This window comes from Eptesicus fuscus, chromosome 22 (assembly GCF_027574615.1).
Source record: "Eptesicus fuscus isolate TK198812 chromosome 22, DD_ASM_mEF_20220401, whole genome shotgun sequence".
In the NCBI taxonomy this organism is placed as follows: domain Eukaryota; kingdom Metazoa; phylum Chordata; class Mammalia; order Chiroptera; family Vespertilionidae; genus Eptesicus; species Eptesicus fuscus.
Window position 1 is genome coordinate 25,010,144 of NC_072494.1, and position 13,727 is coordinate 25,023,870.

General features: G+C 45.3%; 1 protein-coding gene across 7 annotated transcripts in view; it reads left to right on the top strand.

The window, feature by feature from the left end:
- Nucleotides 1-9,512: 9,512 nt before the first annotated feature.
- Nucleotides 9,513-13,727, top strand: part of NPL (N-acetylneuraminate pyruvate lyase) — a 29,393-nt gene continuing 25,178 nt past the window's right edge. Inside the window, exons 1-2 of one of the 7 annotated variants that reach the window (XM_054711966.1) lie at nt 9,513-9,585; nt 13,246-13,320. In XM_054711966.1, coding sequence (XP_054567941.1) covers nt 13,253-13,320 — 68 coding nt within the window. In that variant the 5' untranslated portion in view covers nt 9,513-9,585; nt 13,246-13,252. Of the gene's footprint in view, nt 9,586-9,792; nt 9,852-13,245; nt 13,321-13,727 lie in introns of those variants that run through there. The other 6 variants (XM_054711968.1, XM_054711967.1, XM_054711965.1 and 3 more) reach the window with 6 other exon arrangements.

Genomic DNA, 13,727 nt, shown 5'->3' on the forward strand with positions numbered 1-13,727 from the left:
CTGCTAAAAAACTCATGATTTGTAAGCCTCTGAGTGTGCATACCTCCCAAACATCTCCTACCTTGATGTGAGTTCACAAAAATAAGATATACATTCTGCTAAATAGGAATTATTTCTAATTCCAAGGAAATGGAGCCCTGGCCCATGTGGCTCCCTTGATTGGGCAGCACCCTCACACCGAAAGGTTGCCTGTTCAATTCCTGGTCAGGGCACATGCCTGGTTTGGGGGCTCCATCCCCAGTAGGGGGCATGCAGGAGGCAGCCAAATGATGTTTTGTGCTCACATCAATGTTTCTTTCTCTCCTTCTCCCTTCCTCTAAATAAATAAATAAATAAATAAATAAATAAATAAATAAATAAAATCAATATAAATATTCTTCTAAAAAAATGAAGGAAATAGAATCATACTCCTGGCGCTTGTCTCTTGTCCCAGGACTTCTTTGCTGTGTGAAATCTTCGGCTCTAACTGCCTCCACCTCCACCCCATACGTCTGCAGGAATCTCTCTAAAACAGGTCTGCCCCATTTTATGAAAACACATTGGATGACAAAGTATGACTACCCAAACTCTGAAAACAAATTAAATCAAAGAACCATAGGGTTCTAATACGTGTTTTATTAGCGTTAACCATAGCCTGGAAAACACTTGGAAATTACACAAAAACATAAAGAAGTAGAAATTACATCTATCTTCACCCCTCAGGTACGTTTCTCCGCACAAAACATACTTTTAACAGAAATGGAATCGTGCTTTACAAGTTTTAGAATTTGCTTTCTTCATTCATTGTACATAGTAAACATTTCCCACCATATTAAATATTTTTCTCTGGTAGCATTTTAGTGACTATAGATTCCAATTTATAAGTATGTGTTAATTTGTTTCATCCATCCTCTGTTTGGGGACTATGTGATATCTTCAATTATCCTTGTAGAAAAATTATTCTTGCAGTCAGCCGTGATTATAACCTTGGGATAAATTCCCAGAAGTAAAACTTACCTTTGGTCTGAATAATATACACATATTCAATATCCAAGGTACACATTGCCAAATTACTTCGCAAAATCTTTATTAGTCTCACCAGTCTAATTACTTGCTTTAAGAATCTTGTATAAAGATAAACTAGTCAGTAATTATCTATCATGCAAAAGTGTTCTTCATTAATGAAAAGGATTTACAACATGATTTCTTTAAACACTGAACTCTCCTTGTACATGTAAAACATTACTCAATTTCAAATATGATTCTAAGTTCCTGTGGAAATTTTCAGTAACACAATAAAGAAAGAAAATAAGGTATTTCCCTATTTGATTTTTGTTTTAAATGGAGAATTCCACCTCTCAAAGAATTCTTTCTCTTTCTGTCCTCATCCAGATGGAGAAGAGATACCACAGTACAGCACAGTGACTCTGCTCTTAATCTGTCCTCTATTTCATATTCAGTTTCCCATCATGCACTGCACAAATACGGCAGCCTGACATGCTGAGAAGCCTTCCCCGAAGACTGCAGCCCACACTCACCCATCCCTTCACTGAACTCCTATTATACTTATTGTCTGTACCACACAATTAGCACTTTATTATATACTGTCTTGTTCTCTAATTGTCTGTACCACACAATTTAGCACTTTATTACATTCTGTCAGATTCTGTAACTGTGTCATGTATTTTTGTCTTGTCTTGCCACCTAGATCACAAGCGCCAAGGTGGCAGGGACCGTGTCTGGTCCTGCTTTGGCATTTCCCACAGCACCAAACACTGCTCCAGGAACAACAAAGTGGGTCTTCAACAAACACTGGCCAGTTATTGGTCGGTGGGTGGGTTGGGAGACTGGTTGATTGACATTCTAATGGGCTCTACGTAGGCTGAGTTATCTAGAACCTGGAGTAGGAAATAGATACGGTGTTGGGTAATATGGTAGTTGGTCATTCCAGCCACTATCCTTCAGCCCAACCTGCTTTATGACTTAGCAGCCATTTAGTCTCCCTCTACCTACGTTTCTCTGTGTATGTAGAACAAATAACCCAAAACATGTGATCAGACAATACTGGTTTTTAAATCACATGAAAATCATGTTTTTCACATAAAGATTTTACATTATGACATTGTCCACTTGGGCAGGCACTGCCATGTAGAGGAAAGAGATCAGGTTTTGGAATTAAAGAGCTGGGTGATCTTCAATAAATTGTTTAACCAATACCGCCCCCCCCCCTCTCTCTCTTAAATGAAACTCTCGTTCCTCTTCTCTGAAATTATTCCAAGGACTATCATCATCTGTGATATTGCCAGTGAGTGTCCGTAAGCCTGCTAGAGTATTCTTATTTTTTCCAATTCTGCAAATACCATGCCTTGAAGTAAGTGTTGAGTACTATTATTATCATAATAAACATAATTAGTACCTCTGTCTCCCACTAGCTGAGGAGTATCTGCCTCAGCTGTGATTCATGGGATTACTTCTCCAAGAATAAAGTCAGGTAGCTAACACAATTTATCTTTCTTGGTTGAAGAGTTGTTTACTGCTAATGGTCTATCCCATGACATCAGACTTACTTCCAGTGAATAATAAGAGAAGAAATATTGATACCCAGCATGAACAAATCCACACCCCACTGTCACTTTCCCTCTGCTATAAACATTTAGGTGAATTGAACACTGAGTTCACCATATTTCTCTGAATTTGGGATGAAACAAGTGCAATGTTCTGTCCCCGTGTCATCTGCTTGTTCTTCTTCTGATCAATGTGTTTTTGTCATACTGTTTTGGTTTTCGTGTTTCTGTCTTTGTTTTTTCAGTTGGCAGGTACACAATAAAATGTAACTAGTCAAATAGTTGTTCAGCATGTTATTCTCTCAAAACAAGATCAGTTTAAGCCTCTCCTGGAAGTTCTGCTCTAACCCTGCATCTTCCCCACCCCTGAAGATCACGGGGCCCAGACAGCGTTGAATGGCTCCTTTGTAGGGCGGAGAACAGCCTTTAAGGACAGCTTCCCTCCCTGTGTGTGTGTGTCCTTGAGTATCCTTTTGGTAAAGATGGGCGGTCTCCTTTTGTATACCTATGCTGAATGACTGTGTTCGATGATTCTTTCAAAAGGATTGATCAAGGTCTTCCGTGTTACAGGCAGGGACAAGGTGCTGGAGATACATGGATGAAAACGCAGTTAGGAACTCATGCTGGAGGAACCCACAGTCTAAGGGGGAAGCAGACATGTCAACAGATAATTGCCACGCAGGGAGATAAGTGTGAATAGAATGTGTGGCCAGGGTGCTAGCCTGAGCCCAGCTGTGCCCACCACTAAGAGTGTGACCGATCTAAGGGAGCAGTTGACCTGATTACCGTAGAGGGAGGTGACTGCTGGAAGCAATTTCATGGCAGCCTTGGGGTGGAAAGGATGATGGGAAGGGGTAACCTTGGGGTGAGGAAAGGGAGATGGGAAAGAAAACACGTCTGTGTTGTCCCTGCCTTGAGTCCCTAGACTCACGCCTGAGCCTATAGAGGACGATCCTGCAGACAGAGTGGGAAGGGGCTCATTGAGGCGCTGCTTTGGGATTTGGGTGGAAAAAAAAATATGGCAAAGTAGAAGAGAAAGGGCTCTCTCCAGGTCTTTAGGCCCCAGAGGAGGAGAGCAAGCTTGGCTGAGTGTCTGACCGCGGCTGAGATGAGACACTGCCCCCCAGTGGCTTCACGGCAGGGGATACCAGGAAGGAGCTCAAAGTAGGACAGGAAAGGATAGATAGGAGGGACCAGATTGGTGGTACCACCAGACCTCCTTTGAAAAACTGGGGGAGACTTGGTGGGCGGGGTGATTGTGTACTAGGCAGTTGGAGGCACAAGCCAATGCAATGTGAGTCAGTGCCACTCAGATAATGACCAATACCATTAGTGCTGAGGCCCAGATGAAACTCAAGGCAACCCAGCTTCTACCGTACAGACCCAAAGTGTGTGATCACACAAAAGCACTTATTTTATGGCCACGAGATGAAGCAGAGTGATGTCTATACCAGTCAGTAATGGGACTGAGCTCTGGTAGGTGGAGAGACCAGAGGTCCAAGGTAACAAAAGGAGATTCAGAGACCAACGTTGGGACTGGGGGTGGACACGGAGTGATGGGGAGAGGGAGGTGAGCCAGCCTGCTCCTTCCCCATGAGTAGAGGAGTGTAAGCAAAGCTCTGGCGGAGGAGCTTCAGACAGACGGGAGTCAGATGACTCATGATGAGGCAGAACTGTCCAGAACCAAATTCTAAAAGTCAGACACACCACCTGAGCTGAACAGAATGAAAGTCAGTCTCCCAGCACATGGTTACATGGAATTCAAACGAACAAAACACATTTCAAACAGTACTAGAGGGCACACTGAACAATAATAACTCCCTCAGGCTCTCAATCCCCTTCCCCAGGAGAAATGACTTGGTAGCTGCTGGCTCAGTAATGTCAATGCGGAAGTTGTTAAAGTATGCAAATATGTCCCTATAGGTTGGTAAACAGCCATTGCGTTAAGCCCCTGGAGTGCTGCCCCTCCCCCTGAAAATTTCAATCCATCATTAAAGATTAAAGCTTAGATGTTAGAGGATCTCCTGCATCCCTCCGGCGGCTCAAGGCCAGCATCCCTGTCAGCCAACGCCAAGCCAGCTGTTTAATATTCTGAACATCACTGTTTTCCTTCCGGAAACTATCTATGCATTTCCAGGTGCACTCCTACACAGGCCTCTTTTTTTGTTTTTTTCCTGTTAATACAAATGGAAGAATTGAACAAATACTGTTACGTACTTAGTTTTGTTTTTGTTTTTAACCTACTTGGTCCACCTTTAAGTGCATGGCCAAATATAGATTGCCGATTTTTCTCTCGGAGCTAACATAATTTGGCTACAGCTGAAACACCTAAGCTGAGAAAGGGAGCACAGTAAAATGTTGGGATAATTTACAGGCCAGTGGGCCCAGAAGAACTTGATCAATGGGACAGTGGAAATGACGCCAAAAGATGGAATCCGGGTGAGCTACTCCAGGATAACAAGGCCCTGGTGGTTTGGGCAGGAGGAACAAGGAGAAACAAAACCAACCAGTTCTCCCCACGTGCCCCTCCAGAAGCCATCTGGGCCCCCTTCGGCCAATTGACGGGAGGAGCCTGAGCCTTCCTGTGCCCAGACTATTAGCACCCTAATTCAGCTGTTACCCAGAAGCTAACCAGCCTTGGGTGAAAGCAAATTAAATTTCAAATTGCATTTATCGAATTCTTTCCAGGGAGTTTGCCCTTCGTTCAAAAGGAACATAAAATAAAAGTTCTTCATAAAAGAGATTAAAAACATATTTCTCCCAATCGCCCCATTTTTTTTTACCTCAAATGCTAAAAGGAAGCAGAGTTATATTCATGAGGGAGAAAATACTAAATTTTAAGTATCCTCTACATATCAAAAAGTTAAGACCACTGAGCATACTCTTTTTATAGCCATATTTATGTTCAAAACAAAACAAAAAAAAAAACAGTATTGGGTGTGGGGAGTGGAGGGTGAGGGGCACTTAATTTTCCATGCCTAATTTCTGTGTTTCTAAACATCACTTTTTTCATTATTTTAATATTAAGAGACAGATTAAAGAAGAATGTTAAAATTGAGGATGTCAACTGCACAGATTTGGGGGGAAAGGAGGACAGAAAAGTGGGATCAGGAAAAGATTACCTAATATTTTTATTTTTACTGATATTCCCAGAAACTTTCAGTTTGAGAGTCATTAAAAGAGAAAGCAATTTCTGCGGATAGACTGTCACCTAGTGGTGAGTTTTTACCTTATTCATAACGTGAGCAGAGTTTGGGGATGCTTTTACAGGACATTGCACATTTCTCTTTGAGATCCTTGGGGAACCTTTAGTGTATTGTCACAGTAGAATAGACTCACCTGTGTGTTTCCAGAAAGCCTAGCGTTCATGTAGCCAATAGCTAATACACGGTGAACCTCCTTCAAAAGGAGTTTTGCCTCTGTCATTACTTAAATTGTATTGTCAAAGAGACCCTACCAAGCAAAATTAATATTAACTTTCTCTTCTGTTTTCCACCAATGGCACCTTCACAATTCTCTCTTTCTAGTAGTCATACTAGGCCCAAATTTTCCAATGATTAGAAAATGACAAATGAGCATGCTTAACCCATTGGCACATCAGTCCAGAGGTACAATTCAGAAAGAGGGTCTCCAAGTCAGCAAGGAGGCAACAATGTCCAGGTTTAATCCACACCCAGAATTCCTCCCTTCCTGTCCTCTAAGGGGCACGACAGTCCTCTTCCTCCAGCTCCTGTGCCTGCCAAGCTCCCTAGCTTCCCCTTCTCTGTGCTGACACCAATCCTCCTGGCCACAGGGGCCCCTACTATTGCATCAGCACAAGGAGGCACCAACCTCTCCTCAGAGCTAAAGGCCACAGAGCTAGCATTCTGTTCTCAGTTATCAACATTCGTTCTGCATTTGATACTGATTCAACTACTTCTTGAGTGCCTGCCATGTAACAGGCACTATGTGGGTCCCAGGGAACAGAATAGACACATACGGACTTCAGGAAACTTACAAACTAATGGGGAGGACTAAACTCTATATCCCCAAGCTATTTCCTCTTCATCACTGGCTTTCAAGCTTGAATTGTGGTGGGGAGAAAAAGATGATGTGAAATAAATAAATATATAACAAAATAAATAAATATTTATTTATTTATTTACAAAACAAGAGAGTTGAAGGGAGCATATGTCTCCAATCCCAACCTCCCTGCACTGCGCTCTGGACTGTGGGAAAACAAAGAAGCAGGACATGTTGCCAGCCTTGATTACCTCCCAGTGGAGTTAGAGGTCAAGAAATCCTATCTGATAAAGAGGGAATATGCTAATTGACCCTCATGCCCACAGCCAATAAGGAAGGAATATGCTAATTGACCCTCATGCCATTGCAAAGATGGTAGCACCCACAGCCAATAAGGAAGGAATATGCTAATTGATTGTCCTGCCCTCAAAGATGGTAGCACCCACAGCCAATAAGGAGGGAATATGCTAATTGACTGCCCTGTCCTCAAAGATGGTGGCACCCACAGCCACAAGATGGCAGTACCCAGTCCCCTCAGCCCTGCTGGGGCGGCAGGCGTGCCACAAGGCCGTGGGCCCAGCCGCTCTGAGCCTGCCTCCAGAGTCCCCAAGTCCCCTCAGCTCCCCAGCCACCCAGTGCCAGCCCGAGGCACAGGCAAGCCTCGGATATCGGCTGCCCAGCCACCCAGGGCCGGCTGAGGCTTGCGCTGCCAGGAGTGGCAGCAGCAAAGGTGTGATGGGGCATTACCTTCCCTGATCGCCAGGTCGCCTCCCGCCCCTGAGGGCTCCCGGACTGTGAGAGGGGGCAGGCCAGGCTGAGGGACCCCCACCCTCCAGTGCATGAATTTTCATGCACCAGGCCTCTAGTAAAAGCATAAAAAGTTAAGTGGTAATGATGATAAAATACTGAACAATATAAGAAATGTCACTGAGCCCTTGCCGCTTACCAGCAAAGTGTTAGAGGGCTGAAGCTAGCACTCAGCCTTTTGTTGCTTCTCCCTTCTTCTAGGCCCTACTCTTGTCTGACTTAGCTCAGTTGTCACCTCCCCCAGGAAGAATTTCTGAAATAGTTTCCTGCCTCATCATGTACACACACACACACATACACACTTACACAGAGTCACCTCTCAGCCCAGATTAGTCTCTCCTCCATGTTTCTTAAAATCTTTGCAGAGGTCTATTGCTGCACTTACCATCTTTTTAAAGATAAATGTCTTTCCCACAATTCACAGTAGAGACTTTGGGTTTCTTAAGGCCAGAGAGTGGATTCTCTGATGTGTCCTCCTTCAAACCTCCTCATCAATGGTGCAGTGTGGAACCTCTGTCCCAGGAAGATGGGCACTCTCTCTCCTTCCACAGGTGTCAGCCCTGCATGACAACCTGAAGGCTCTCCCTCCCCAAGTAAGTCTCCTGCACATCAAATCCCATTTTAGCATCTGCTTCTTAGTAACCTAACACATTATTATAAGGAATTGCTTTGACTGCCATCCTATATAATAAAAGGCTAATATGCAAATTGTCCCCTCTACCAGGAGTTCGACTGGGAGTTCGACCAGGGGGCTGGCCAGCCAACTGCTTGCAGCCCCTCCCCCCAGCCAGCCTCACCCCTGATCAGCCCTCGAACCCCAATCCGGGGTGGGGCCGGCCAGCCAACCTTCCGTGTCCCCTCCCCCTGGCCAGCATGCCCAATCGGCTGTGATCAGGGCGGGCTGGCCGGACCCCACCCATGCATGAATTTGTGCACCTGGCCTCTAGTATTGACATACTAAACAAGAGTTTAAACATTTAGAATATTGGTTTATTTGGTTGATGATGTTAAGCTCAATGACCCATACCTTCAGGTATTGAAATACTTAATTTTGTATATATTAAAAGTATGACTGAAAAATTTGCAAACATTGTCCCATTAGGATACAATGTTCTTGTTAACATTACAAAACAGATAGATATAACTAGGACACTTCCTTCCTTCCCTCCTTCCTTCATTGAAGGATAACATAGAATAGTGGTTAAAATATCAGCTCTCAGACTATCTGAAAACAAATCAAATCACAACTCAACCACTCAGTGGCTCTATGGCCTTTGGCAAATCACGTAAGCCCTTTAAACCTCTGTTTCTAATCTGTAAAGTAGGATGGTGCTTCTTCATCTTTAAAATGTGAATTTAAGAAATAATGCCCATGCCCAGCCCTTTTGGGCATCGACCTATGAACCAGGAGGTCACAGTTCCATTCCCAGTCAGGGCACATGCCTAGGTTGCAGGCTCCGGGGTCCGTGCAGGAGGCAGCCAGTCAATGATTCTCTCTCATCACTGATTTTTTCTATCTCTCTCCCTCTCCCTTCCTCTCTGAAATCAATTAAAAAAAATTTTTTAATAAATAAGTAATAAAAAATAACGCCCACCACATAGGATTGTTTTGTGAGTTGGTGAATTAATTACTGGTGCTTTGTGTAATAAAATAACGATTATTATGGATTTAAAAGCACTTTGTAAACTAGAAAGCCTTAAGGGGGGATTTCTTTTCTCTAAGGGAAATAATAAGCATCAGCCCTTGCTTTGTTTGGAAAACGGAGGTTACCTCACATCAGCGGGAAAGCAGAGGACCTGCTTATGGCGGTGTTTCGGATTTATCAGCACAGGACCTGATGTTAGAAAATAAACGTGCTATTCCTGCAAGCGGAGACATTTTGGTTAAAAATATTTTTCCCTTTCAAAACTCTTCTTAATTGTTCTCAAGAATAAGCCAGAAAAGCTGCTGCATTAGTACCTTGCCCATTTTGATATCAGGTCACCTCTCTTTTTCGCCGGGAGAGTGTGCGGGGTTGGGACAGCGACCTGAGGTTCCAAGCCCACAACCTCCAAATACCTGAAGCTGCAGGGCGCGCGGGGAGGAAAGTCAGGAGGAGAGGCGCCCGAGGCGTCCGCCGGTGGGAGGCGCACGGGCGACCCGCGCTGCGCGGCGGCCGGAGGTGCCAGCGGGCTGCGTGCCGGCCTCGGGGAGCCTGCGCCGCGCAGGTGGCCGCTCAGCCCACCGGCTCAGGTGAGACCCCGGGAAGCGCAAACCCCGCTCTCGGGGTGCGGGACGCGCGACTGTGCGCGACCCCGCGTGACTCGGCGTGTCCCGCCGCCCTGCGCGCTCTGCAGGAAGAGCCGCTGAACTACAGCCCCCAGGGTCCCTGGGCGTGGCGGGCGCGGCGCGGCGCGGGGCGGGCGGCCCGCGGGGATAAAGAGCGGCGCGTGGCGGCGGCGGCTCTGCGCGGAGCGGCGGCGGCGGCCACGGCGAGGGAGGCGGGCCCGGCGTCTCGGGTGAGCGGGGCGCGCGCGGGCGCGGATGGACGGGCGGGGACGGGGAGGCCACCGGGGATGCGAGGAGAAGGGCGCAGGGGACGGGGTCCAGGGCGGGCGAGAAGGTGCGGGCCCCAGGGAAAGGAGAAGGCGGGTAGGCTGGGAAGCGGGGCCAGAGGAACGGTGAAGGCGACACCCTCCGGCCTGAAGCCAGTCAGGAGATGGGGGCGAGGGACCCCTGGATTCCTTCCAGGTCCTTTGGTCAAAATGACCAGCATCAGCGGTTGAGCGATTGAATTTGATACAATCTCTTCATTTTATGGGACGTGGGTCGTATTTCTGTGTTTTGGTTTTAGTTTTGTTTTGTTTCTCTATTTCGTTTCTTCCTCTCCAAGTATTTCTCTGTCAAGTCATTCTTCTTACCCAGAGTTGCCTGCCCGCCCTCCCTCCCTTCCTTCTTTCCTTCCTCCCTTCCTTTCTCTTTCTCTCTTACTCTGTTTTTCTTTCTTTCCTTCCCCCCTTCTTCCTTCATTCCTTTTTTTTTTTTAAACTTTGCCCTTTTCAGAGAATTTGACTAAGGTAACCTGAATTATTTGCGCTAAGAATTCTTGTCTGTGGATAGAGGCATACGATTCCAAAAGTAATATTCCCTCCCCAGTGTTTTGAGTAATAACGTTCTAGATTCACATTAAACCTTCAGCTGGTGAACATCCTAACCGTTTGCTTTGGATACAAGCTATAAAGAATTTCAAAGCATAACATTACCAAGTTTATTTAAAACTCAAATTGACAAAATATCCATGCTTCTCCAGTTACAGCTGCTATGATCTTTTACCTACTAAGGTAAGAAACATTCAAACCTGTGAAGACTTTTTGTGAGTTTATTTGAGCCAAACTGTTGACAATTGCCAGGAAGCAGAATCTCAACGGATTGAGGTAATGCTCTGGAGAATGGCAGTTTTGCACTTTGTTTTATACATTACAATCAAAAGAGGAGACGTTAAGTGGGTTACACAAAATCCATTGGTGATAGATTAGGGAGGTGGGAGAAAGCAAAGTGGGGAGACCTCTGGGATTGGATAAAAAGTAAAATGATAGACACACACTTCTCTTACTTGGGTGGTTAACAGTCAACAATGAACAATCACAATTTGGGGATTTGTGGTCTCCCAAGAGCATTACCTGTGGTTTGAGGGGTCTGGAAAAAGGAAAATGACTTTGACATGCCAGTAATATGCTATCATAGATGCAAAAAGACAATAGGCCCCATTAAAGGAAAGATTGACCTTTGTCAGGGAAGATGCCAGCCTATGACATGACTACCCACTATCAACTGCTTTTTGGTTTTAAAAGTTTTCATTTCAGACCAACTTTGGGTCTCTGAGTTTGCAAGGCCACCCTGAGCTAGTCAGGTTAGCACATGGCCCCTTTTTGTCCACAGCCCCATCCCTTCCTGCAGGAGTTTCACAGTTCACAAAGTCAGCAAACTCTGCTCCCAGGTGGCTTACCGTTTAGAAGAGAAGCCCAAACTACCCTGCGAATAACTCTGACGTAAGGCTTTTAATGAAAAGCCATTGTTTGGGGGAAATTCTAAGGGGTGTGAAATTACTCTCATCTTAGGGGAGTCAGGGAATGTCCCCGAGCTTTTAAAAAGTTGACTAGGCTGAAGGGGGTGAAGTGGGAGATAATGGCATTCCAGGTGGGAGAACCATGGGAGAAAGGCAAGCAGGCCAGACAAGAGAAGGTAGGTAGCAACAGGGACCAGCTGAAGAGATCTTTACAGAGACCCAGGCCAGGGAGTTTGGTATTTATTTCGTGAAAGCCAGGGTGGAAAGTTATTGGCAAAGGCAAGGTCAGAAATGTCCATGCTACTGGGAGGTTAATCTAGCAGCCTGTGTGGATTGAAAGAAGATAAAGAGAGTGGGGGTAGGACAGTGGTTCCCAACTCTCATCCCATTCCCGCATGCTTTGAAAGTTTTAACCAATCAGGGGTGTGTGTGTGTGTGTGTGTGTGTGTATTGCCAGTCTGAGCTTCTGACCACCATATCATGTAACTGCCCTAAGCATGAAATAAATGCAGCCAAAAGCCCAAGAACCTGGAAGTCTAGTGTGAACAGCCTAGTACTGTTGGATTGAGGAGACTTTCCGTGCTGAACCCAGCTCTTGGGACTCTTATCACTTGAACTTTCTTGAGCCCCCATGGGCCTCTCAGACCTGGGTTGCACCCATTGGTGTAGATAATAGGTAACAAAGGGCAAGTTATGAGAGGGGCAGTAAGGGGAGAGGGAAGGAATGCAGGAAAGAAGATAACAAAATGGAAATGACTTAGCCCCTGAATTAGCTAGGGCTGGGGAGGAGGTACCTGTAGAGCTGGGATGACAGGAAAGAGCTGGTAAGGGAATAATGATAGTACTTGCTAATGTCCTATAGCCATCAGACAAGACTTCATGGAGGAGGCTCAACTTGTACTTACTATGTGTCTGGCACTCTTAGAAGTCATCATTCAGCTACAACCTGAACACTTCATTCAATCAACCAGAAAGTCATCAATTTTTCATTGGACACAGGTGTCTGCAGAACACTCAGAGAAGGAAAGGCAAAGCAAATGAAATGTATTCCTGGTCCTGGGGAGTGTGGTCTAGAGGGGGAGAGGTGAATGAACACTTGTGATGTGGTTTACCAGAAGTAGGAAAACAGGACCACATGGTCAAGATTAGAATCTGAAAGGATAGTTAGGTAAATCCGAAGATAAGCTACAGAGATTACACCGAAGCCTTCAAACTATAAGAGCTGATTCTTGTTTAACAGAATGAAGCTGAAGAGATAAGAATGTCCCTGTTCTCCTGACCATATTTCAACTTAAATTACAGTAATTCTTTATTTATTTGAGCTCCCTGAGTTAGGTTCATGTTCTTTCTTTGATCTCTTATTTTTTACCCCTGCTCTTAGAGGTTTGACCTTGTCTCAACCATCAAGTACTATCATTATTCCCTTACCAGTGGTCGCCAACCGGTGGTCCACAGACCACTGATGGTCCGTGAGGTCCGAAAGGTTGGCAACCGCTGGTTTAAGGAAACCTTTGGAGCAGCGGTTGCCAACCGGTGGTCTGTGGACCACTGGTGGTCCATGAGGTCCAAAAGGTTGGTGACCGCTGATCTAGATCAAGTCGGAGGCCTTTTCAATGGTATGTTGCCAGGCCACTCTGTTCTCCTGACTTTTAAAAAATTAGTTTCCTCTCCTTTAGAATTAAGCCCTGAAATTCTACATTCTCAAACTTGCTTTCTGTGTTTGCATACTTGTAAGCATTTTTTCACAGTTCTAAATGGTGAACGGACTTTGCCCAGGAGTTTTATCATTAATTGACATTCCTTGAAGAAGAGAGTAATTCTGTTTGTTGGGTTTTTTTTTTTTTCAGCAGCTCAATGGCCTCCAGGAAGAAGAACCTTCAAGGTCTGGTTGCTGCAACCATCACGCCGATGACCGAGCATGGGTAACTACCATTTGGGACCTTAAAGGGATCTGTTCTCACTCCACCAAAATGGACTGATAGTCTCCGTATAACAGTCACTTAATCTGTGCGCTTCTGTGGCACCATTGCCAAGTGGCAACTTCCGTCAGATGTCCACCTGCACTGTCTCTGGCCCCAAGTCAGAGACGAGGTCTCAATATCTCAAACAGTGCAGAAAGAGAGAAAAGATAAAGCAGCTCTCCTTTCTCCCACCGTCTGTAACGCCACAATGCAAATTCTCCTTGGATTTTATCACAGCCTTCTCAAAGAAGGCCAGTGGAATTGGATGAGACTTCCATTTTAGCAGGATTTGACCTCAAACCTTGACCTGGCTCCTCTAGATCCTGCCTCTAGACATCTGCATGATTCCACCTCAGGCTGTTCATAGA